Source organism: Netta rufina (assembly GCF_964035555.1).
Source record: "Netta rufina genome assembly, chromosome: 12".
Lineage (NCBI taxonomy): Eukaryota > Metazoa > Chordata > Aves > Anseriformes > Anatidae > Netta > Netta rufina.
The window spans coordinates 8,640,777-8,663,018 of record NC_140135.1 but is presented as its reverse complement, the minus strand read 5'-3'; the positions used below and the strand labels follow the sequence as shown (position 1 = coordinate 8,663,018).

General features: G+C 46.4%; 1 protein-coding gene across 1 annotated transcript; it reads left to right on the top strand.

The window, feature by feature from the left end:
- Positions 1–1,505: 1,505 nt before the first annotated feature.
- Positions 1,506–21,769, top strand: GPR50 (G protein-coupled receptor 50; the record flags this gene model as incomplete). Its single annotated transcript, XM_084294258.1, has 2 exons — positions 1,506–1,680; positions 20,901–21,769. 2 exons carry the CDS (start codon positions 1,506–1,508, stop codon positions 21,767–21,769), a joined length of 1,044 nt encoding a protein of 347 aa, XP_084150384.1.
- Positions 21,770–22,242: the final 473 nt, after the last annotated feature.

Here is a 22,242-nt window from a genome sequence, read left to right as displayed (position 1 = left end):
CATGCAGATGCACGCGCGTGCCCGGCACAGCTACCCAGACCTGCTCGTCTAGGGCAGAAAAAGACAGCTTTGTGCAGGTGTCAGTTCTGCACCAAAAGAAAAACCTTTTTGTTATTGTTATTATTTTGGAAATACATCTCCCTCCACTTCACACTGCTGTGCTAGGAAATATTTTTAAGTGTAAGTGAGGCCAAAATCCTTGCTGGGCAGCTTTGGTGCTCCTGTGGGTGCCCTGGCCTGGGAGAGAACCAACAGAAGTCCCCCTGCCCTGAGGCTGGGGGGGAGCAGTGGGGTTTGATGTTAATTCTCTTCCAGTTACTCAGCAATCAGCTGATAACCAGTCCGTATCAGTAGGCAAAACTACACCAGACGTCTCAGCTCAGCAATCTCCTCGCTGTGGGACTGGAAGGCAGTGCCAGCAGGAGGTAATCCTCCTGGGTGGGGGTCTGCTGGGGCTCCTGAAAGCCTCCCCAGCCAGAGAAGCGATGGCATTACACACGTCCATGCAAAGTGCTCAGAAAGGCAGCTGCTTTTCCCTGCACTTTGGACATCACCTTCATTGGTTTCAACCTGCATATGAGCTCCAGGTCTTCTGAAGCCACATCCCAGCTCTCTACACCTAAAATACTTCTGAAAGTGACTTAAAAGTGATGAAAACAGCACCAGATCAGAAGAGAATGAAGGCAAAAGTTGACGAAGGACGCATCCACGTGACCTGCTCCTAAACTGCAGGAAGGTTCTGAACGCAAACTGGGCAGAAGTCTGTGAAGAAAACTATTTGGTTTCGATGGAAAGAAAACATTTGCAATATTGTGTAGAATGCAGCGCAAGCTCACCCAAAGGGCCAAGCCTCAAGCTGAACTACTGTATTTGGCAATTTGAAAATGCACTGTTTTGATCGTTATAATAAAAGTGAAATACAAATAAAATAAAGTAAAATAAAATAAAATAAAATAAAATAAAATAAAATAAAATAAAATAAAATAAAATAAAATAAAATAAATCATTTTTTTTTTCAAAATGGAGTGCTCTCAAGTCTCTGTAAAAGGCAGCTTAAAGCAGCCTGACTCGGCTAAGGCCAGAGTGCAGGAGTGGGGCTGGCCCAGGGTGCAGCACAGTGTGGCTGGGGCACCCCTGGGTGCTGCTGCTTGGGGATGGGATGGGATGGGATGGGAGTAGTTGGAAGGGTCTTCAAAGGCCCTCCGGTCCACCTGCCTGACCTGGGGGCTAACCAAAAGCAAACCCATGTTCCTGAGGGCACACCCGGGGGGTGACCCCCCCCGAGCCCCGCACCGTGCGGGCTCCCCGACGCTGCCCCCCGTCGCCGCGCGGTGTCGCCATCCGACAGCGCTGCCGCCTGCCCCCCCCCAGCCCCTCCCCGCCCCGCCCCGGGCCCCGGCACCGCCCGGGGGTGGGGGCGACGGGACCCCCCCCCCCCTCCAAAAATAAAAAATAAATAAATAAAAAATCCCCCCCAAAAAGCCCCGCAGTAACGGGAGCTGCGCATGGAGAGGCAGGGGGGGAACGGGAGCTGCCGGCCGGGGCCGGGGGGGGGACAGGCGGTGGCCAGGGCTAGCAGCGGGCTGGCGGCCGTGCTGATCGTCACCATCGTGGTGGACGTGCTGGGCAATGCCCTGGTCATCCTCTCGGTGCTGAGGAACAAGAAGCTCCGCAACGCCGGTGAGTGCGGGGAGGAGCGGGGGGACCCGTGGGGACGGGGCGCGGGGAGGTCCCGGGGTGTCCCCGGGTGTCCCCCGCTGGGTGCCGGTGTCCTGGCAGCCGGCAGGGAGGGCTTGGGTCTGCCGTCAGAAGTGGGTTATTTCGGCAAAGGCTAGGAGAAAATTCGGTAGGGATTGCTCCGGAGGGAGTTTCAGGTGGTGCCGGTCGGATGCGCGTTGTGTTAGGAGTGCTCGGGCTGCTTTTACGTGCGAAGGCATAAAGTGACCTGTACTGTTAGAGCTCACTAAATGGTTCGGATGAAATGTTCTCCGATGGTTATAAGGTGGGAGAGAAAGTTGTGAGTGCTCTGCAGGTGCTGAGCTCCCTTCTCTGTATCTCAGTCTTCTGGTAATACAGAGTAACTCAACAGAGTACGGTAAAAGTAGCTCTTTACTACAGGATAAGTAGTAAAAATGGGTGAGCTTGATGGGGCAGCATCCCCCCTCCTTGCCCCTGCTATTTGATTGATTTATTAACAATAGTGCTCAGCTGCTGGCTGGGGCAGGAGCTGGGTGCAGCACCCCCAAGCTCTGAGCCTGTGTTTGCCCAGGCACACAAAGCGTAGCCCATAGGATCCCCAGCACATAAACGTGCTGCTTTCTGTTAGATTTGCTTTAACATGGGAGCATTGGGAGCTTGTGATCAGAAGGAAAAATAGATACCCCCTATCTCTCCCCCCAGGGTAACTGGTGGTGTATGTTCTCTGGCTGAGAAGTGCAGCAGGCAGATTTGAAGCCATTTAGCTGCCTTTACCACCTGTCTAATTGTTAATCACCTGGGTGCATTGCAAGTCTTAAGCCTGCCTCCTCTGCGAGTTAAAGTTGCTAGGAAGTGAAGGAGAACTACCTCCCCTCTGGGTTATAACAGAGATATTTTCAGTCTAAGTACCACTCAAGAGCCAGGTGCCAAACACATTTCCAGGCTTTGGTTTGTGCGTTCAAGGCTCAGCACACTTAAAAGGTCGAGGATGGTGGGCAGAGGCTCTGAAAATGCAGTTTTCCAGCTCTGCTGAACTCTCTGCAAACACAGGCAGACGGCCAAAGCGTGCACGCCTTGAAAGCCCACCTCTCGCACCTGTGCTGCCCTGCAGAAGGCTGCTCCTGCTGCCTCCTTTTCCTCGGTAGCAGCATCGTCCGCTCAGGGAGCCGAAACCTCTGTAGGGGCAGCCAGTGGGGTTACGACTTTAATTAGGTCACCAGGCTCAGCTGGATTTAATCCCCTTGCTGTACTCCGTGTATGTTGCTGTGAAGCTGTCATGCTGGCCCAAACCCAATGCAGAAGTCCGCACGTGTTATGTCCGCACGGATACCTGTGTCAGCCAAATGCCGGGGCTGGGAAGAAACAGCAGATCGGCCTGACAAGCCCTCCTGCCATACAGCTGTGCTGGCCAGCACTAATTGCATTCCCATCTCCTCACGCTTTGCTGCTGTGGCCATTCCCTGGCTCTGCAGGACCGCAGCCGGGGTTATCGGCCTGCGCTTCCCAGGTCAGCCAGCCCAAAACGTTGGCACACCACAAGCTTTGTGTTTGCTTGTGGGGGGGTTATTTATTGTTCCAAGACCTCTGGAACTTCCTGCGTGCCCTGTGACATGTTTCTTTTCTCAAAGTCAGCATTAGGGAGCTCCTTGGTACATGTTCACATTTTCCAGTTTTGCAGATGTGGAAAATGTTTATTCGTGCTGAATGCCTTTCCCACTTGCTTCTGGAATTCAGAGAATTTGGTTATATCAGAAATGTAAGTCATCCTTATCTGCAAAGAGAAAAAGAAATGCTTATACTTTCTACATCTGCTGTATCAGGACGGATAATTTCCCTGGACTTTCTTTTAGTGTCAGCCTGTTGTATCGATAGATCACCGCCTTTTTCCTGACATATGTTGCCGTTATTTTTTGTGATATTGTTTAGCTTCCTTTATAAAATAATTTGCTTTCTAGCTACTCATAGTGGATTCTCTATTCGTTACTCATTTCTTAATTCGTCTCCTGTCTTAATTCTTTAACAAAACAAACTTTTTCTGAATATAGTATTGCTTTTCTGGAAGGAGGAGGGATACCTACTGAGGTATCTTTAAACATCTTCCACTGGCCCATTCGTATATATTTAGGTGTTTTCTTTCAGTTATTTTTGTCTGATTGTTTCTAGTTTGGGGAAACGGACCTTTCAGAGGCGTTGCATTGGACCACGTTCAGTTTTCATATCTCAGGTGCAGTTGGGAACTGTACTTGGTTTCCTCCCAGCTCCTGCAGGATTTCCTTGTCCTAGAAAGCTATTGACTGTATGTAGGTGTTTTGAGATGATTTTTTTTTTTTCTTTTTAGCACCACAAACCCTCCAGCATCTGCCACAAGCCTGAAACGACATCGTTTCTGTACATCGTGGGTAGCTGCTCATCTGTTCTGCCGGTTCGTTCCTCTGTAGCAAACTCCCACCAGGGCTTCTGATTTATCCTGACCCCCTGGAGTATCAGAGGATCTGACATGGGGATTGTGGCCCTCTGGGCTCAGCCCAGGGAGATGTGACACTGGCCAGGGAACTGCAGGAGGGCCGCTGGGACTCCACGTGGAAGGGTGACACCCGGCACCCCCCTCTTAAACAGGGATGCCACCAAAGGTGTGAGCTGCTCAAAAATGTCCTCGCTGTTGGTGGGGAATTATCCGTGACAGCATTCCCTTTTAGCTTCATTACCGACTTGCTCAGCTGGACAGTGATGAATTTGCCACGTCGAGCTGGCTGCCAGCGAGGCTCCTGTGCCATCAGCCACAAATGTGGATGCAGCACCGGGGCTGCTTCAGGGAGAGCTGTGGTGTCAGGATGTGTCCCAGTGGGCTCAGGGGGCTGCTGTACTGGTGGTGTACTGGTGGTGTAATGGTCCCTGCTGGGCTGGTGGCTCCTTGTCATGTTGTCCCAGTGCTGTGCCATGGGCACGCACAGTCCCTGCAGATGTTCCTGGGCTGAAGACTTCTGTAATTGTGGCCTGCTGGCTGGAGGTTTTAGTTTTTTTTTCCAGTCAGGTGAAGACCCTTCTCTCCAGCCATATGTGTGCTTAACACAGGTTTTTGCTGTGTGCTGGTGCAGGTCTCCGTACAGCTACCCTCAAATTAGTTGAAACAAAGTTCCTCTGATCAGGAAAACCTGCACCGGACTCATCTCCATCTCTTGGGGACTCCTCTGGCTGAACTTTGCTTTCTGGTTTTGAGGCCACGAAGGAAGGGTGTTTCTGCATGGCTGCCTGCAGACCAGGATCCTGTTTTTGTGCACAGGCTCCTGCAAAGGTGCTGGGCACCAGCCCTTTGCCTTCTCCTTCTCCTCTGTGCCACTGTCAGGCTGTGCTTTCCCACGAAACACCACCTCAGCTGCGCCCAGGCTTTGTACAGCAGGAGAAATGCGGCCAAGTTGTTCGTGTGCCAAGCAAAATCCCAGCCTGCCTCCTTGGGAGGGCTGCCCTGCACGCCCTGCAGCAACAACAAGCTGGGCTGGCCCAGGGCTGGGTGCTGCTGAAAGATTTGGAGGGACAAATACTGGCTTTGGCAATAGCAAATGACTAATGGCCTCGCTGACAGTCCTGCCACACGAGCTGGGACCTGTTTCAGGAAGAGGGAAGGTGGGCATACATGCTCTGTTTACTTTTTTTTTTTTTCTGTCTCCATTTTCTTTGCGTTTTGTTTGCTTTTCTTTCTCTGTTCCACGTGGGTGATGTTTAATCCCTTCCAAGTCCAGGCAGAAAGCAGCAGGAGGAGGACAGGACTGTCCTGGGGGCTGCCTGGCAGTGACAAGGCTGTGCCCTGGGGCTACTCCTGGAGGACGGCATGGAGGAAAACCTGTGCCGTGTTTTTTTCCCATTTGTAACCATTCCCATTCCTGAAGTCGGAGCTGCTTACCAGGAGTAATTCCGGGTGCTGCTGTCTGTCACCACCCAGCCTCAAAGATCAGTCCGTCCAGAGGGGCTGCGACCAGCTCAAGGGAACACCTAGGTGGGAAAAGCAGGGTTTTTTGTGCAGGGCAGAGAGGGAGTGAAACTGGCTTTGCCCCACCTAATTAGGACAATAGGCTAATTAGCTAATGAGAGGAGTCTTCCCAATGTGGCTGTACCCTTGGAAGATGTTAATTAAAGTCTTGCTCAATCCCAAACTAGACAAAGCCTCTGTGATTAGTGTGGGAGCAAGGAAAAAACAGCGGCTGAACGCCAGCATTGTGTCCCGCAGCACAGGCACAGCCTTCGCCTCCTTCTCCTAAAAAGAATATATTTGCTTTGGAATAAATTATACAGAAATGGAAACGGAGCAGTGGGCAAGCAGCAAATAGGACTTGCAAGGGGTTGGAGTGTTTCTGCCTTTCCGTGGAGGCGTCTGCCCTTCTTCTCTTACATTTTGGCTGCAGTTCTCTCCCTCGTGCTTCCTTTTTTGAGATAAATTTCTCCCACAACTGGCTGGGTTTCTTCTGACTGATCGTTACCCTTATAAAACCATTTGGGGCATTCGCATCACATTGCTAAGCCAGTCTTTCACGTTTTTGTCTCACCTTTGAAGGTGATCCCTTCGCGCTGCCGGGCAGACACCAGCCTGCAGCATCGCAGATTTACCTAACTCAGTGTAGATCTGGATTCATTAGATCAGAAAACTTCCCTGAATAGGGAGCAGGACAGACCATGGAGAGTTGAGCACTTCTTGACTTGTTGGCCTTGTTCTCTAGTCTTATTCCTTATCTAATCAGCAAAGCAGGGTGACCAGAGGGTGTAAACGATTGCAGATTAAGAAAGTGCAACGTGGAAATACTGATCTCTGGGACAAAAAACAGCACGGGCCCCAAATGAAGGGCTCTAGCAGTCACACAGAGCACAAAAACTCAACTTGGCTTGTGGGGATGAGCTGTAAAAATTCAGAGGTGAAGCAGGAGGAGCTGCTTGCACAGCCACGTGCAGCACAGATGTGGCAGCTGGCTTTTGCTCAGCATCCAACGCCTTTGGGCAGAAGCTTTGGGGGAGTTTCAGTAGGAAAAGTGTATTGTGATTACACAGTGGTTAAAAATGTATCGTTTCTTGTCAGTAGTGTATCTGCCAAACTTGTAAAGTTTTTTTTTTTCCTCTTCCATGGCTATTTTTGCTTAAGACCTGCTTTGCAACACAGTTGGTAAAGACAGGCTTTTGCTTTAGAAAATGAAGGAAACGTTGCAAATGAATAGGCAAGGCTGGAGGTATTTTATTGATGGCACCGTAGGGGAAGCCCAGTTCTGATTTGATCTGCAGAAATTCCACAATTTTGCAGCGTTGCCTGGCAGACTTCCTCCTGATTTTAGAATGGGTCTGAGTGGAAAGCTCTGCTCAAATATGGACTTGAACTTGGCATTGCCTGTGAACTTTCTTGACATCTTCAAGTGCACATAGTGGTGCTAAGAGTTCAGAAGAGATCAGTAGTTATGTATCACCATAGACAGTGTTTTAATTCATATATCTGCCCTGAATAAAACTTTTGGAAAAGCTTCTGTCTAAATTTAAATCAATTGTCTCTAGCAACCAGCCAGTAGCACTGAGCAAAATGTGCTGAGCTTTTGAAACAAGCGGGAATATTAAGCCACAAATAAATCATTGGTTCAGATCAGCTTGCGCTAACGATAGGGCCAATTTAAAGAAAATGCACCATGTAATTCAAAGTGTTTCAGAATTAATAATAATAATTACATTCTTAATCACCAGGAGGCAATGTTTCTTTCCCTTGCAGCCGAGGAAACCTTAGCAATGCAGGATTTACACTTCTCTAGGTGTAAGCCTCTAATTTCTCTCAAGCAATTGTATCGGACACGTGCTGTTGTGCAGGATTATTCCCCCCTGCCAAAGGGGGAAAATCAAGGATTGCAAATTTAGTTTTGTTTATTGCTTCAGGAAGGGAGTGGGTTTGAGTCCTATTTCTGCAGCAAGGTTTTCTTTAGTTTCTGGAGAACACTTAGGCAGCAAGCAGGGCACTGACATTTTCTCACACGATGTCTTGTATAGCGAATAAAACTTGGATCATTCACTTCATATAATGGAGGCTTTATGTTAGGCGAGTTGTGCATCTGGTCTGGGTAGCAAGGCATCTTCAGGTACAGGTTGCTTCTCCCACCAGTTTGTCACCAACGTGCAGCCATCACCCAGGCAGCATGGTTATGGCTTTCGTGGAGATTCCTGAGCTTACCACCAAGTTAGGCTTCTGTGATGCAGGCTTATCTTGGAGGAGACTTGCAAAGATTTGTGTAATATGTAAGTGTGTGTTTTCCATGAATACATCCTGTTTTCTGGCCATTGTTTGAGCCTGGGCTCTGTGTTGTGGCTGTTGCAGCATCTTCCGTCCCTGCCTGGCCTCAGCCACTGCTTCCCCAAGTAATTCTTCTCCCATGAGGTCCTATAACTTGTTAAGTGAAAGCTTTGTGCATCAACTGCCTCGTAAAATTTCCTTGCGTATTTACTGGAGCAGTGTTCAAAAATGAGTGCTCTCATTAGAGAAGCGACCGTGTTGCATTAATATTACATGTGAGCGTGGAGCACTTGGCTGTGTGTCAGGAGGAGTGCTCCCCCAAGGCACATTATCGCACCAGAGCCCAGTAAATGTTTTCTTGAACTTCTCCATGCAGCAGCTGCTGCTGCAGTTGCTGGCAATGGGACAGGAGAAGAGATGACCCTCAGACCTGCTCTCATCCTGAGAGCATGCATGACCCCCCTGGTCTTCATATGGTGAGGGAAAATGTCACTTTACTGGGCCTCTGAGGAGTGGTTCAGCATGGTAAGTGTTGAGCTTATTTGCTCGGCTTTCTGAACGCTTTTTGATTCTTGTGGTACTCACAAAGTCCAAGACATTATTTCTATAAAGAGGTGAAAATCTAGGAAACTTAAGCAAGAGAAAAGCAACTGAAATATTGGCTTTTTACAGCTTCTCCAAGATGACATGTACTGCAGTCCCTTGCCTTAGGGCTCCATGACATTTCTCTTACTTGTTATATTGGAAATGCTATTTGCATTCATCCACTGTAGATGTATACAAATATATTTCCAATCAAGAGGTAAAATTTAAGCTGAGGGAGAATTCAAAGTTACTTTATGGGCAAGTACCTTCTGTAGTTTTGATTTTTGTATGGTGCTCGATGCTCCTTCTCCTCTTAAAACTTGAAAACAGGGCAGCGCGTGCCTCAGGATGTGATGAGGAGTTTGGAAGAAGAGCAAAGTTGAGAAAGAAGAGCTTAACTTGTGATGTTGCCTGCCTACCTTCGTTAAATACATCTGTCCAACCCAGCTTTCAAAGTGATGCTCCCAGTGTTGTTGCTGCAGAAGTGGTGAGATGAGTCGTGCCAGGACCAGCCCTGTTGGGAGCAAACCAGTTGGCAAAGAAGGCAGGAGGGGAGTTTTACCTTGGGACTTTCAGTGCTGAAAAGGAAGTACAGGGGCAGGAGGTTTGACCTCAGCAGTGTCTGGCTGTTCCTTGTCCTCTGCTGAAATATAAAGGAAAGCAGCAAGGGCTTTCTTGGAACAGTAGGGAAGGGAAGGATGATCTCAACTGTGGGATGCAGATTTATGGATCTCATAATAGGGCTCGTGTTTGCAAATGTTTTTCTGCTTTTCCTAGTGAGAAACAGCAGTCCAATTGTGTTCTCCCTAAGAGAAGGATCATTTATGCTCTCAGCGTGGATGCTATTTCCAATTTTCCACAACCTTTCAGTGTCTTAACAGTCTCTTGTGAAGATAGTGTGTTTATTTATTTTTCTTGATAAGGTTGTGTGGTGTCCGCTGTTAAGGGCTCTGTGTATCTTGGGGAAATGAGTGTAGGTAGGTAATCATTTGCATGATATCATGTGCTGGAGTTGAAGTCTGTGTAATTATGTAAAAGATTGAAAATGCTGTGAGCTATGGAACTGAAGAAGTTTGTGGTTTCTAACCTGGACTTTATCCAGTATCTAGTTTTGTCTTGGATGTTACATGGGTAATGAAATATATTTTGCATTATGTCATTCCAGTTTCCAAAATACATCTCCAGAGCACTGGTAAACTCTGAATTCTGTTTTACCTTGGAATGGGGATTGGAAGATTTCTCGGATGCTTTTATGATGAGTGTTAATTATACGCGTATCATTTTTAGTCTCTCGAATCTGTATCCCCATGATGTTTGTGTAACTGTTGCAGCAGCTACAAATACTGATGTAAACACCAGGCCACATCCATGGAAAACAATCTGTAAATCACCAGGAGACTGCAACGCATGCTGGATTAGGGCTTTGCTCCCTTGGCCTTTATATAGCATCAGCACAACCATTACCTTCCCAATGCCTTCTTGCTTTTGGGATGGGAACTGCTCTTCACAACACGGGGAGATGCAGAAGTGTGTGGTTTACGACCTGCTGCTTGTCCCTGGGGAGGTCCTGCTGATTCAGTGAGAGCTGGCTTTGTCTGCCGTGACACAGCAGCCATAAACTGAGGGGAAAATGGAAAAATCTCTGAATGCTGGTTTAAATGGCTAATGGGAAATGCAGATGTGGTGTTCTGCCCTCCCTGATGTCCCCAGGGGCAGGGCCGAGCTCTCTGATGTTGACGACATGGGTCATGCTTTGTGCCTGGAAAGTGTCAGACGTGGAAAGAGAGATGGGCTTTTTGGGTCCCCTGAGCATCCCCTGCACAGCCTCAGCTACCTTCAGCTTTGTCAAGGAAGCAAAAAAGCTTGAAATTGCAGAGAAATACGCTGCTCCTGCTGTGTTCATCCAAAAATTCTTGGCTGGTGCCAGCACGCCTGCAAGAAACGAGCAGCAAGAGCCCACGCGTGCCCCTCTGCCAACCCTCCCATAGTCGGGTTTCTAAATCACAGAGTTTCTCTCTTTTTTTTTTTTTTTTTTGGATGGATTAACACAGATCCAGATCCAACAAGAAGTCGGCCTTCAGTGGCCTGGTAAATCGTCCTTAATTTTCTGGAATAGGTTAATTTCATTTAGGCGAAGGGAGGCCAAAAGAGCAGGCTTTTCGGGGCACTGCCAAGTCAGAAGATTAAGTCAGCATTAAATTCATTAGCGAGCCAATCTATCTCTGTTGGCTAACACTATCTCAGCCTTTTTGTCTTGCATTTTCTTTCTTGAATGGCAGTTTAGGTAACCCACAACCTTGCTGCCGTATTGTGGCATTATACAGTGGTTGCTCCACTGAAATCCAAGTTTACTGCCCTCATAACATGTTTTCAGCAGATTGAGTTTAGTTTTAGTTGAGCATTGAAATGAGGCTGCTTTCCCCAGGGGCTGGTTCTGAATTATGTCCATAAGAACCTGTCCCACAGTCTGTGGTTTTGTGAAAACTGAATGCCCTGCTTTCCCAAAAAAACTTAGGGTCACCCTATACCTTTCTAATGAGCTCAGTCGCTCACAATATCCCTGCTCTGCTGGGGACCAGTTTCCATTGTGCAGAAACCTTTTTTATTTTTTTAATGAGCCATCCACTCTCCTGTACAAAGGGAATGAAGCTGGCCTTCGGTAACAAAGATTATTGGGGAAAGGCAGGCAGTGCGATCAGACACACTTCAGTCTCCTTGAGAAATGAAGCGAACAAAGATGAGTAGTGCTGATATTCTGAGGTTTGCATAGTGCCATCACTGCCTGCCCGCTAAGGAAATTCAGAAAGCTTGGTGCTGCCCCCTCATGCTGTGGGATGATCTGTGGCTGCCTGGCAGCTTAGGTATTTAATTCCTTTGCTTTTTCAGTGTTTGTTTTGGACCTGATTGAAGCACAGAGCTCCCAGCCTGTTCTGGAAATCAGCATCCTTCAGGCAAAACCTCACACTTGACTTGCAGGATACTTTTCAGTCCCAAGCACGTCGTAGCTAATGCTGCAGACCCATCAACATCTTTTCCTCCAAGCCGAATGCTTGCAGGTTTTTAAGCAGTATTGTAACACCAAGTGAGTAATGGGGAAATTTATCCTGGTAAGATTTATGGCTTTCATATTGGGGGGCTCCAGTTGATACCAGATTAATGTATTCCTAAGGTTTGAGCAACCACCTGGGAATTAACACTTACTTTCAATCTGAAATCTTGGCCGAGGCCTTTTGTCACATCTGCACTAATGACTCAGTCTTCATAAGAGGTTGAATTTCTTTGCGTGGTCTTTTGAAACTAAATATGAAAGGGGAAAGATGGCCCTTAATTTTAACAAGTTCCCATTTGGCTTAACAGCTGCTGTGAGCTCTGCCTTGTCTTTCTGGCTGCATTTGCCACTTTGGCGGTGTGTTTCGGGCTGTCAGAGCCTTACAGGGTTCTAATGAAGCACAACACTTCTTTTTCTTCTCCCCACAGCTGTTATTTGTCATTTGATATAAATCTGCCTCGTTACAGCCTCATTCCTGAATAAATGATAAAAGGGCAGTTATCATAAGAAGGCAGCGCTGGCATGTGAGCTCCTGCCTTGCTGCTGATATAGAAGAAGCTGTCGCTCTCCTTTGAAAGGCTGTGTTATGTAGCTGAATTTCGGAAAGACTTTGTACTCCCGAGGGAGACCAAAGCAGACCTCTTCCCCTGTTCTGCCCTTTGCTCCTGTCTTGTCCCAATTAGCAGCTGTGGTCCAAGCCCCTAGTGCCAGGATGCGTTTGTTTTTGGGGTGGTGAAGTCAATGTGCTCCTGGGGCACATGATGACCAGGGCAGGGTGACGTGCTGGCTGAGGTGCTCCAGCCCCATGCTCCTGCCTGGGGAGGCTCCTGGATGTTGAGGCTGGAGCTTATTGCAAGGGCCGGGCTCCTCATTGTGTGTACATCCATTACTGAAGCTCTGAACCCCAGTTCCTTAGAGCTCTGATGTTGCAAATCACTCCCTGGGTTCCTTACAACATCCACGGACACTTGACTGGGCTATTTCAGTCCACTGGAAGCTTCATGTGGTGTCGAGGACGGTCCTGCTGGGCTGAAGATGACCTCCTGGCTCATGGGATGTTGCCTGAGCTGCCGAGATGCAGAAGCCTCTGTACTAAGCCCAGGCTTTGTTTCATCCTGATGTAGCTCCTTAAATATTCTGTCACTCTGGAACTTGTTGATCAACAAAAATACTTCATTGGGGCAGCTAAAAACGTGGGATTTGAGCAATGAAAGGGAAAATGAGTGAATCCTGCTAAGCAGAGGACACAGAGGTTTACAAACGGTTCTGAAGGGACCAGGAGGCAGGAAGTCGTATCTCATGCTGGATAAATGACAGCTCTTTAAAAATGTTGTCAGTAGATAAGGAAGGCCTAGGGGTGGGGGAGATGGCTTTTCAGAAATGGCACGGAGTGAGCGAGGTTGGTTTTATTTATTTATTTATTTTTAAAATTAGGAATCTTGACCATTTCTCTTGCCTTTGGAGAGAGAGCCTTCTTGGCTTGGCTCCTCCAAGCCTCCTTGGCCTGTGATGGGAGTCATAAGGCTAAATAAAGTTGCACGCTACCACTTTGAAGTATCCTGGTGTGGGTGTTAAGCAGTTTCAGAGAGAAGAAATCCCTGTGATTTATTTTTTGCTGAGAAAACTTCAATGGAGATAAAAAGGCGAAGGACAGAAAAGTTTACGGATACACTTAAAAGCCCCGTCACTTGATGATAATTATGCAGTTGTAAAGTAGGTCTGCCCCCAGCATTAGTGTCAAGAAAGTAGGACTTGGGGTAATTCAGGATGAGGCAAGCTCAGTTTCACATGGATGGCTTTATTTTATTTATTTCCAGCATCATTTATTTATTTACTTATTTTCCTTTCTGGGGGCAAAATGTTGTTTGTTTAAGACAGAATCCAGTGATATTGTGCTGGAAGCTGTCGATAGCAGAGGTATCTGCTCAGTTGTGCTCCACAAGCGTAAGATCTCCCACTTACCATGCACATTTCTCTGCCTACATGTGTGGCTACTTACTTTGAGAGGTTCTTCCAGTAATTTAGGTCTCATAGGCCCATGCAATCTTATCCTCATTCACCCAATTGGATACTATCCACCATTAGACTTCCTATAGAGGTCAGTGTTAGAGCACACCCATTTAAACCATGGGCTTATGTTAGAACACATTTAGTGTGGACTTTGCTGCAAAAACTGCTTTTCTCTTGTAATATTCCCATACATTGCACCTCAAAGATGATTAAGCGTCACAAGTCGTTAGGAAAAACAAACAAACAAACAACCCCCCCACCCAAAAAGAAAAACCACAAAAAAAAACAACCACAACCAGAAGCAAATGTCCTCATACAATTCACTTGGGACTCCCATTTCCAAGAGTTTCTCGTACCATCAATAGCTCCTTGTTGCCGGTCCTGTACCCAGATTTGATATGAGTTCTGTAAGTCCTGTGGAATATCTAAAATAAAGATTTTGCTGATGTTCTGGGAAACAATGTATTTTGGACTCATTTCTGGGAAAAATAAGAAAGTCCTTTAGGGCTTGCCTTTTTTTTTATTATTATTATTTTTATTTGAGGTATTTTTTTCCAGTATCATTATTATTGTTATTGAATCAACTTGATTTGTTTGCACTGGATTTTTGCCAGCACAATTGTATCAGTGTCCCTGCAGTGTTCCCAGGTGAAAGTAACTCTCTGTTTCTGATGGGATTAGTAGATAGTTGTGAATGAACCAGAAGGTTCAGGACAGATTTTCTTTCACTTTCTGGTCTCCTACTTACATGCAGGGCTTCTTTCACAGTTGGCATCACCATGGCCAAGCCAACAAATGATGGGTCTCTCTTTCTCTGTCTGTAATGCAGGGAATATTACTCCTGTTCCTAGCATATTGTGAAGGCGAGATGAACAGTAATTCAGGTAGCTCAGCATTTTTCCTAGCTGGCAAAGGAAACAGCTTTCTTTAGACTGAGAATGGGAAAAGCAGACAAGCTGTCTTTAGGCAGACAATCCCATTTCACCATCCCTGAGCTGAGGACGGACACTTGGAGCACAGATGCTTTCTCTTAGTGTGTGTACCAAGCCTAACTCTTTTCTGTTATGTAAAGCCCTTCTATTATTATTCCTTTGGTTATTGATTTAGGCTTTGTTATTTCATAAGTTGATTACATTTTTTGTCTAAAAATGGCCTTTATGGCAAGTGAATCATTTTGATGTTAATCTCTTGTTCTTGTTGGACACAGCGCCAGAGGCGTGATGCTGCCAGGATCAGTATGTGTTAGAGGTCTGTCTCGAGCCTCCGCTAGAAAGTGAGGTTGAATTTGGGGCAGCGTTTTGTCTTGTGCTGATCTGTGACCAGACTGAGCTTTTTCTCTGTTGCCTAAGTTCAACTTGCTCTCTCCTGAAGCTGGGAACTGTACCATACTGCTTTGTTTCAGGGCACTTGGCAAACCAGTTAATAAATGCTAGGCTTGGAGAGTTAACATGGGCTGGTAGAGCTTATCTGTGCTTGTGCGTCCTACTGTGTCAGAGTAAATGTAAAGGCATCAGCCTGCATGGGAACGGGCTGCTTAGTCACGCAGTACCGCTCGGCAGTGATTTCGGTCAGAAACAGAGGGCAGTGAGCTGTTGGTTTATGGTCCTTGAAGGCTGAGATGCTGCAGCCAGCGCTGTGTGGGCTCAGCTGGTGCTGGCAGAGGTGCTGAGGCTTGTGGTGTAAACCAGAGGCTGGCTGTGAGGGCCTCCTGACTCCCACACCTCCATCCATTGGCCTCACTGCAGTGCCCTGTAAAGGCTACGAGTTGCACATGATATTCCCAAATTTGTCTTCACCCTTGGCATTTGGAAGGGATGCAGGGAGGAACCAAGCTTCCCAGTTGCCAACCGGATAGGGTTGCTTTTAGCACTTAATCTGCATATATTAAAAGCCAGATCAAGATGATCATGTATATTCCTCCTCTTTTTCTAGCAAAACCTATTGCCATATTTGCATCCAGGCAAAACATCACAGTAACAAGAGTTAAGTTTAGAAATCCAGAGGAATAACAACACTGGGATTTTTCCCTCATGCAAAAGGCCAAAGCTTCAGTGAAAACACTGGAAGAAGTCATTAAAAGGCACATAAATGAACAGAAAATATTATTTTCTAAAAGTTTAAAAACTTTTGGAGCTAGGTAAAATATCAAATTTTACATAGTTTCCTCTTTCTTTTAAAATACCTTCAAATAATATTTTCAGGAAGGCGTGTCTGAGCTGAGCAGGATGTATGAGGATTAATGTGGAGTAGGAGGGTGAAGCTTTTGAGGCAGGGTTTCTATGGGATGGTCTGAAAGCTTCTTTTTGTTTTTAATATATCTAAAACTCTGAAAATGAGGGTGTTGCTCTGCACTGGTACCAAAAGAGGAACACCCCTTTCGAAAGGTCCAGGAGAGGAGGGAACAATTCATTTTATTCAGTTGGGAGCCAACGTCCACCTCCCATCTGTGACACACCAAGGGAAAAAGTGCCCGTTTCCATTGTTTTCAATATAATGGTAAGCGGTAAAATGGAAGATAGGAAACCATGTGAACAGGGCTGCTTGTATTTCCACACATTTCCACAGGCTCGTGAGCTTGAACACAGCTTTGAAGCTGGCTGGCCATATCCAAATGAAAGTTGTGAGTCTCTGGAGTGTAAACATTGCAATGATTGCCCTTCGCCGCACGCAATTAGAACAGCTGAAGGCACGACTCAGATATGCTTTTGACAGCAATACAGTTAAAGGTCGTGACCTAAAAGCACATCTAAAACCCAGCCCTCTGCCAGCAGTGCAAGTAATTCTTTTCTCCAACCAGCAGACAAAATAATATGTGGAGCGTAAAAAAATGAATGTGATGGAAGTGCCTGGGAGCGGGTCCTTTCTACCTCAGTAAGTACTGCGAGGGTTTTCTCCTCCCGCTGGGAGCAAGCCTTTCCCACAGATCCAGAGGTAAAGGCAGCTTTTGTTCAGTCGTGGTGATGCACCAAGGAGCTGGCTGATGAGGCTTGCAGTCACGATGCCAAAGTGGTGCTGAAACACCTTGGCCTTGCTCCTGCATAGATGCCGTGGATGGCAAGACAGGGGAGCACCATGCACCCACAGCTTTCTTTCTGGGAACGACACCAGCACTACTGGTGATGTTCATCCTGAGCACACTGCTGCTCTCTGGCATCACGATTGTGCTGAGAGAGACATTTGCCAGGAAAAAGTTCAATGGTGGTGGAAGTTTATGCTTTTGTCTAGGACTTTCATTGTGTCCTTACACTGGATATTTCCACGTTCTCTAACGTTACGTTCTAAGCATGCTGTGGTCCTCCTCTCCTGGCTGTTTGTTACCAGTAGGATCATTTTATGCAGCACAGCTGGAATTTGAGAGCTGCTGGCAGCCCGACCGCATCATCTGCCAGTGACCAGGCTGTGTCCTCTCCTGGTGGATACTGGATAATTGATTGGTTTTTTTCTCTTTCTCTGGTTTACTCCTGTCTTTGAATAGGCTTCCTAAATACACATATAAAATCATCAGTTAGAATTTGTGGATTGATGAACTAAATAAGAGATCTTTTATTTTATTTTTTTTTCCTGTTGCCTGGACCTCAGGGAGAGTGTCCCTGGTTTTTGAGTTGTCGAACACTTTCTGTTGTCAAAATGTCAGCCTGGACTTTCTTCTTTGCCATTTTGTGCCGCATGTGTGATTGTGTGATGTTCTCAGGGCAAGTGACATTGAGCTAGACCCCTGCAGGAGGCTCAACCCTAATGCTCTTTGACCGGGCAGTTACTTTGCTCCCTGGAGTGCCCTTTTGGGGCTGGGGATGTTGGAAATGCTCCTCAGCGTGAGGGCTGCAGCATTGGCTGCCCCAAGCACCCCAGTATTATTATCGGGCCAAAAGAGCAGTCAGTATATGATAACATGGCTGCAAACCCTCAGTGCCATCTTTATAGTATAAAGAGAACGAAATTGTTCTGAAGGTGCTTTCTGTGAACTGCCACTTATTTCGCAGAGCCAAGCGTGCTCTTCGTGTCTGCCGAGTGGAAGTGGAGGTCAGTGATGTACAAGCAAATGCTTAGCGAGTAGCAGGTAAAAACACAGAAAGGAGGCTGTCAGGGCTAATACAGAGCCTTGTTGCACGTTGAATAAAGCTTTTAAGACTTTATCTATTTTGCTTGGGGCAAACAGTGCATTTTGTTTCTGTTTTGCAGCTTTCAAAGGTTAAATAGAGAGTATTAGATTATGGTAAGTGGTCATCAGAGGCTTGCTTTATAGTCATGGCCTGTTAAATTGTTTACTGAGCCTTATTACAGATAGATCCTTTTGATGCTGAAGAGGGTCTTAATTCCAGTTCACCTCCTTCTGGATATGAGTTTTTCAGAAAACCTGGGAAGAGAAACGTGAAGGTTAAGGTGCTTCGTATTGCAGGCCACAGATAGTGAATTGTCACCGCAAACATACTGGTCACTCCTGTAAACTTAGCATTTTGTGTATCTTGGCATGTTTTTCTAACCTATCCTCTAACACTCTCCCTCCTTAACAAGGAAGGCGAGTGTAAGTCTGGTAACAGTGAATGAGGCTTTCGGATATTCTATTTGGACATTTTTGGCTGCATAAAAATAGTTTATTTTAAGACAAAGTATTTTAATCTCTTATTTATTTTCCTTTTCAACCCAGCTTCTAGGTTCAGGATGCCTAAAACACAGCCTGTGTGTCTTAGAGGACAGTCCACAGGTGCTGTGGGATCAACAGGGAGATCGATGCAACTGGAGCTTGGGCACCACGGGATTTCCAGTAGCCTCCTGAGGCAGGCAGGGCCAGCGACCCTTGTATTTGCACAGTGATGCTCAGTTCATCTTTGTAGAAGAGTGATGTGCATTTGTATGGAAGTCAGGTGATGCTCGGGCAGCCTGCCATTGGGGACCTTTGTGTATGTGGCTTATTGGGTTTGCAGAAATCTTTGCAGGATTTTCACGCATATGAAACCTGGTGCCAGGACTTGACAGTAAGTCCTCAGATAACCTGTGCTGTCAGATAATCCAAGCAAAATGGGTTCCTGGCACTGCCAGGGATCTGCTGTAGTACAGGAGAAGGCTGCCAGAGTGAGCAGAAACACAAGTATGGGAGTGATTAGGGGAGCTCACAGAGCAAAGTAGTAGGGCAGAAGGTGCTCTGGGATAAATCCCCTTCTGTGGTACCTGCACGTGCTTATAACCTGACCTGCTGCCAGGCTTCAGGTTGTTTCATGTTTCAAATAATTTGCAGATTCCACTGCAAACAGGGTATATTGTACCTCTATAGTCCTGTGTTGGACCTGTGGCATGTGAAAAGGCTTCAAGTTTCTGTGAAAAGGTGGTCAGGTCTGTGCTGCCATTATGCTGGGGCAGGGATGGAGCACAGAGATGCACAAACCAATTCATACCACATGGAAGTTTAAAAATGTGTCGGAAAGTGTGGAAGTTAATGAAGAATTATATCCGTATGCTCACAAAGAGAAAAAGATGCATCTGAAAATAGTGCCACAGAAGCACGTCACTGAAGTTTGAGATAATGTCCTGCTGGTATTACTTGCAGGCAGGACTCCTGTGTTTTATAGTGGAAAAATGTTTTTTAAAAATAATAATGAATCAGTAGTGACATAGAAAAGATGATTGACAGGAGATTGTTGTTTACTTTCCGTAACAGCCACAGATTAGATGGCTTCACATTGGGTATTTAACTGAAGTTGACTCTTATTTCAATAAAAAGAAGCCATTTCCCATATTTTGGAGGGCCTGTTCTGCTTGGAGGCATGCAGCGTGCCCCCTTCTCAGAGTACTCAGTTGTTAACATGCTCAGTTTTTCAGGACCGGCTGGCACGTGGCTGCTGGGTGGCTCTGGTCTCTGTGCTCACCCACCAGGAGAAAAATATAAAGCTGACCATGCTGCCAAATAAAAGGGAAGTTGAGTTTATTGCTGTGAAAAGGTGCGAAGTTAAGCCGTCTGACCTGATTTTTTTTTTTAATTTCTCTGTATTTTTACGTTTTCCCAACTATCCAAGTTAGTGAGGAAGGACTTGCAGAGGCTGTGATTTCTCCCAGTTGCTGGCAGGGATGTGAAGCTAAGAATTTTCCCTAAACTTCCCCAGAGGAGATTCTGGTGCTGGGGATACATTTTGCTTTTTGTTGAGGAGGCATCTTTGTGACTGAAGGAATACAAATTTGCTGCAGAGCAGCGCTCCCTCTCTATGTGAGTGCTAAGCCTGAATTGCCAGAGCAGCCACAGAGGCGTGCTGCCTGTGCGAAATCTCTCCCTGCTGAGGTTTTAGCCCTTCGCGTGTCCTCTGCTAATACTTGTTTTGAAATGATGCTTCATGTCAGCTGCCACAGCTCAGTGCCACCGTGGGCTGTTCTCGAGTCCGGACTGCTTCCCGGCCAGTGTGAAGTGGCCTTTGCTGCCTGACGGGGGCTGTTGACTGGTGCCGATAGTTTTTGTTGGGAGCAAACATAGCAAGGAGCCAACTGCGATGGTGATGCAGGCGTGATTTCTGACAGCCCTTGGATATGTTTTCCAAATGCCAAAGCCAGTGACCTAGTTGAACTGAGATCTCAGTGAGCCTCTCCATGGATAATACAGAAAAAGACACATTTTTTTTTGTTTTGTTTTATTTTTGAGATAATCTGGTAGACAGCATGCTATGAAGGTTTGAAGAGAAAGTGTCGGTGTGATCAGTGAGCTGGGGTGTCACCTGTAACCCATAGCCGCATGGATGTTACTGCCTTAAATCTATTAAACATATCTTCTACCAGTACTCTAATAATATTCTTCCTACTACTGCAGATTTATCTGCAGGGGGTGATGTTACGAAAAATGACTTTTCCTAGTGCTGTCCTCTATATTGCTGAGTTTCTCTTGAAATGACAATTTGTCTAATCATCAGAAAGCTGAATTTTGACAAATATTCCTTACAGCATTATAGCTGGTCCTGTAGTTATGCCAGTTCTCTAAAGACCTCTTGCTTCCTTTCTTCAGAAAAGTTATTAATCCATACATTTTAATTTAGGATTGTATTTGGGTATTTAGGAAGCCTGTTCAAAGACAGGAGGAAATAACAGCTGAGCTAAGGCTAATGCTTCCAGCTTAGATTTTTTTTAGGAAGGAATACACAGGTTAATAATGCCCAGTTACTCCCTACTGCTGTCAGTAGTACAGACAGCAAAGTCTTATTTTCTATGGTTTCAAACTCCAGTTGGGAGGCAGAGTGAAGCTCACAAGCAGAGTTAGGCCCAGAGAGGAGTTCTGATGTGGAAGTTGTCTGTCCGGACCTCTGCTAACCTCTCGTGGTCTCTTCTCCTTTTCCATAGGCAACATCTTTGTGGTCAGCTTGTCTGTTGCAGACCTTGTAGTGGCAGTGTATCCGTACCCTCTGATCCTGAGCGCCATTTTCCACAATGGGTGGACCATGGGAAACGTCCACTGCCAGATAAGTGGGTTCCTGATGGGCCTAAGTGTCATCGGGTCCATTTTCAACATCACCGCCATCGCAATCAACCGCTACTGCTACATCTGCCACAGCCTTCGGTATGATAAGCTCTTCAACCTGAAGAACACCTGCTGCTACATCTGCCTGACCTGGCTGCTCACCGTGGTGGCCATCGTGCCAAACTTCTTCGTTGGGTCCTTGCAGTATGACCCCCGGATTTACTCCTGCACCTTTGCCCAGACCGTGAGCACGTCGTACACCATCGCGGTGGTGGTGGTCCACTTCATCGTCCCGCTGTCCATTGTGACGTTTTGCTACCTACGGATCTGGATTTTGGTGATTCAAGTCAAACACCGGGTGAGACAAGACTGCAAGCAGAAGCTCCGAGCAGCTGACATCCGGAATTTCTTGACCATGTTTGTGGTTTTTGTCCTTTTTGCTGTGTGCTGGGGACCATTAAACTTTATTGGCCTTGCTGTTTCAATTAATCCTTCCAAAGTGCAGCCACACATTCCAGAGTGGCTTTTTGTCCTGAGCTATTTTATGGCTTATTTTAACAGCTGCCTCAATGCCGTGATCTATGGGCTGCTTAACCAGAATTTCCGAAAGGAGTACAAAAGGATACTGCTGACACTCCGGACTCCCAGGCTGCTCTTCATCGACGTGTCGAAGGGTGGGACAGAAGGGCTGAAAAGCAAGCCGTCTCCAGCAGTAACGAACAATAACAACCAAGCTGAAATACACTTATGAGCCAGAACAGCAGCACTATTTATTCTGGGTTACCCTTGTACATATAATACATAAGCCTTTCTACCTGTGCATTTCACAGCTCTTGTTGCTGGACCCCAAATGGCCACCCCCTTCACATGCAAGGAAGGAGTCTGGTACTTTTAATGCTCAGCTTATCACCATGACATCACGGCTTTGAGTAAGGATTTTAAGAATGGAACAACTGCCCTTTACCTTTTTTTTAATTGTTTTATTTTATATTTTTTTCCTATGCCATCATTCACTGTGTGCCTAATAAATTGCTTTGGTTGCTTCTGCAACAAGCATGCCACTACCCTCAAAAAGGGAAGCGTTCAGAGTGCATGAAAAAATGCAGCTATATTTGAAATGCAACCTGCAGAATTGCTATGTAACACAAACCGACTTTTCTCACCTCCCTCTGAATTCTGTTCCTTAGCGTTAACATAACCCAAATTACAGTAATCAAAGTGTAA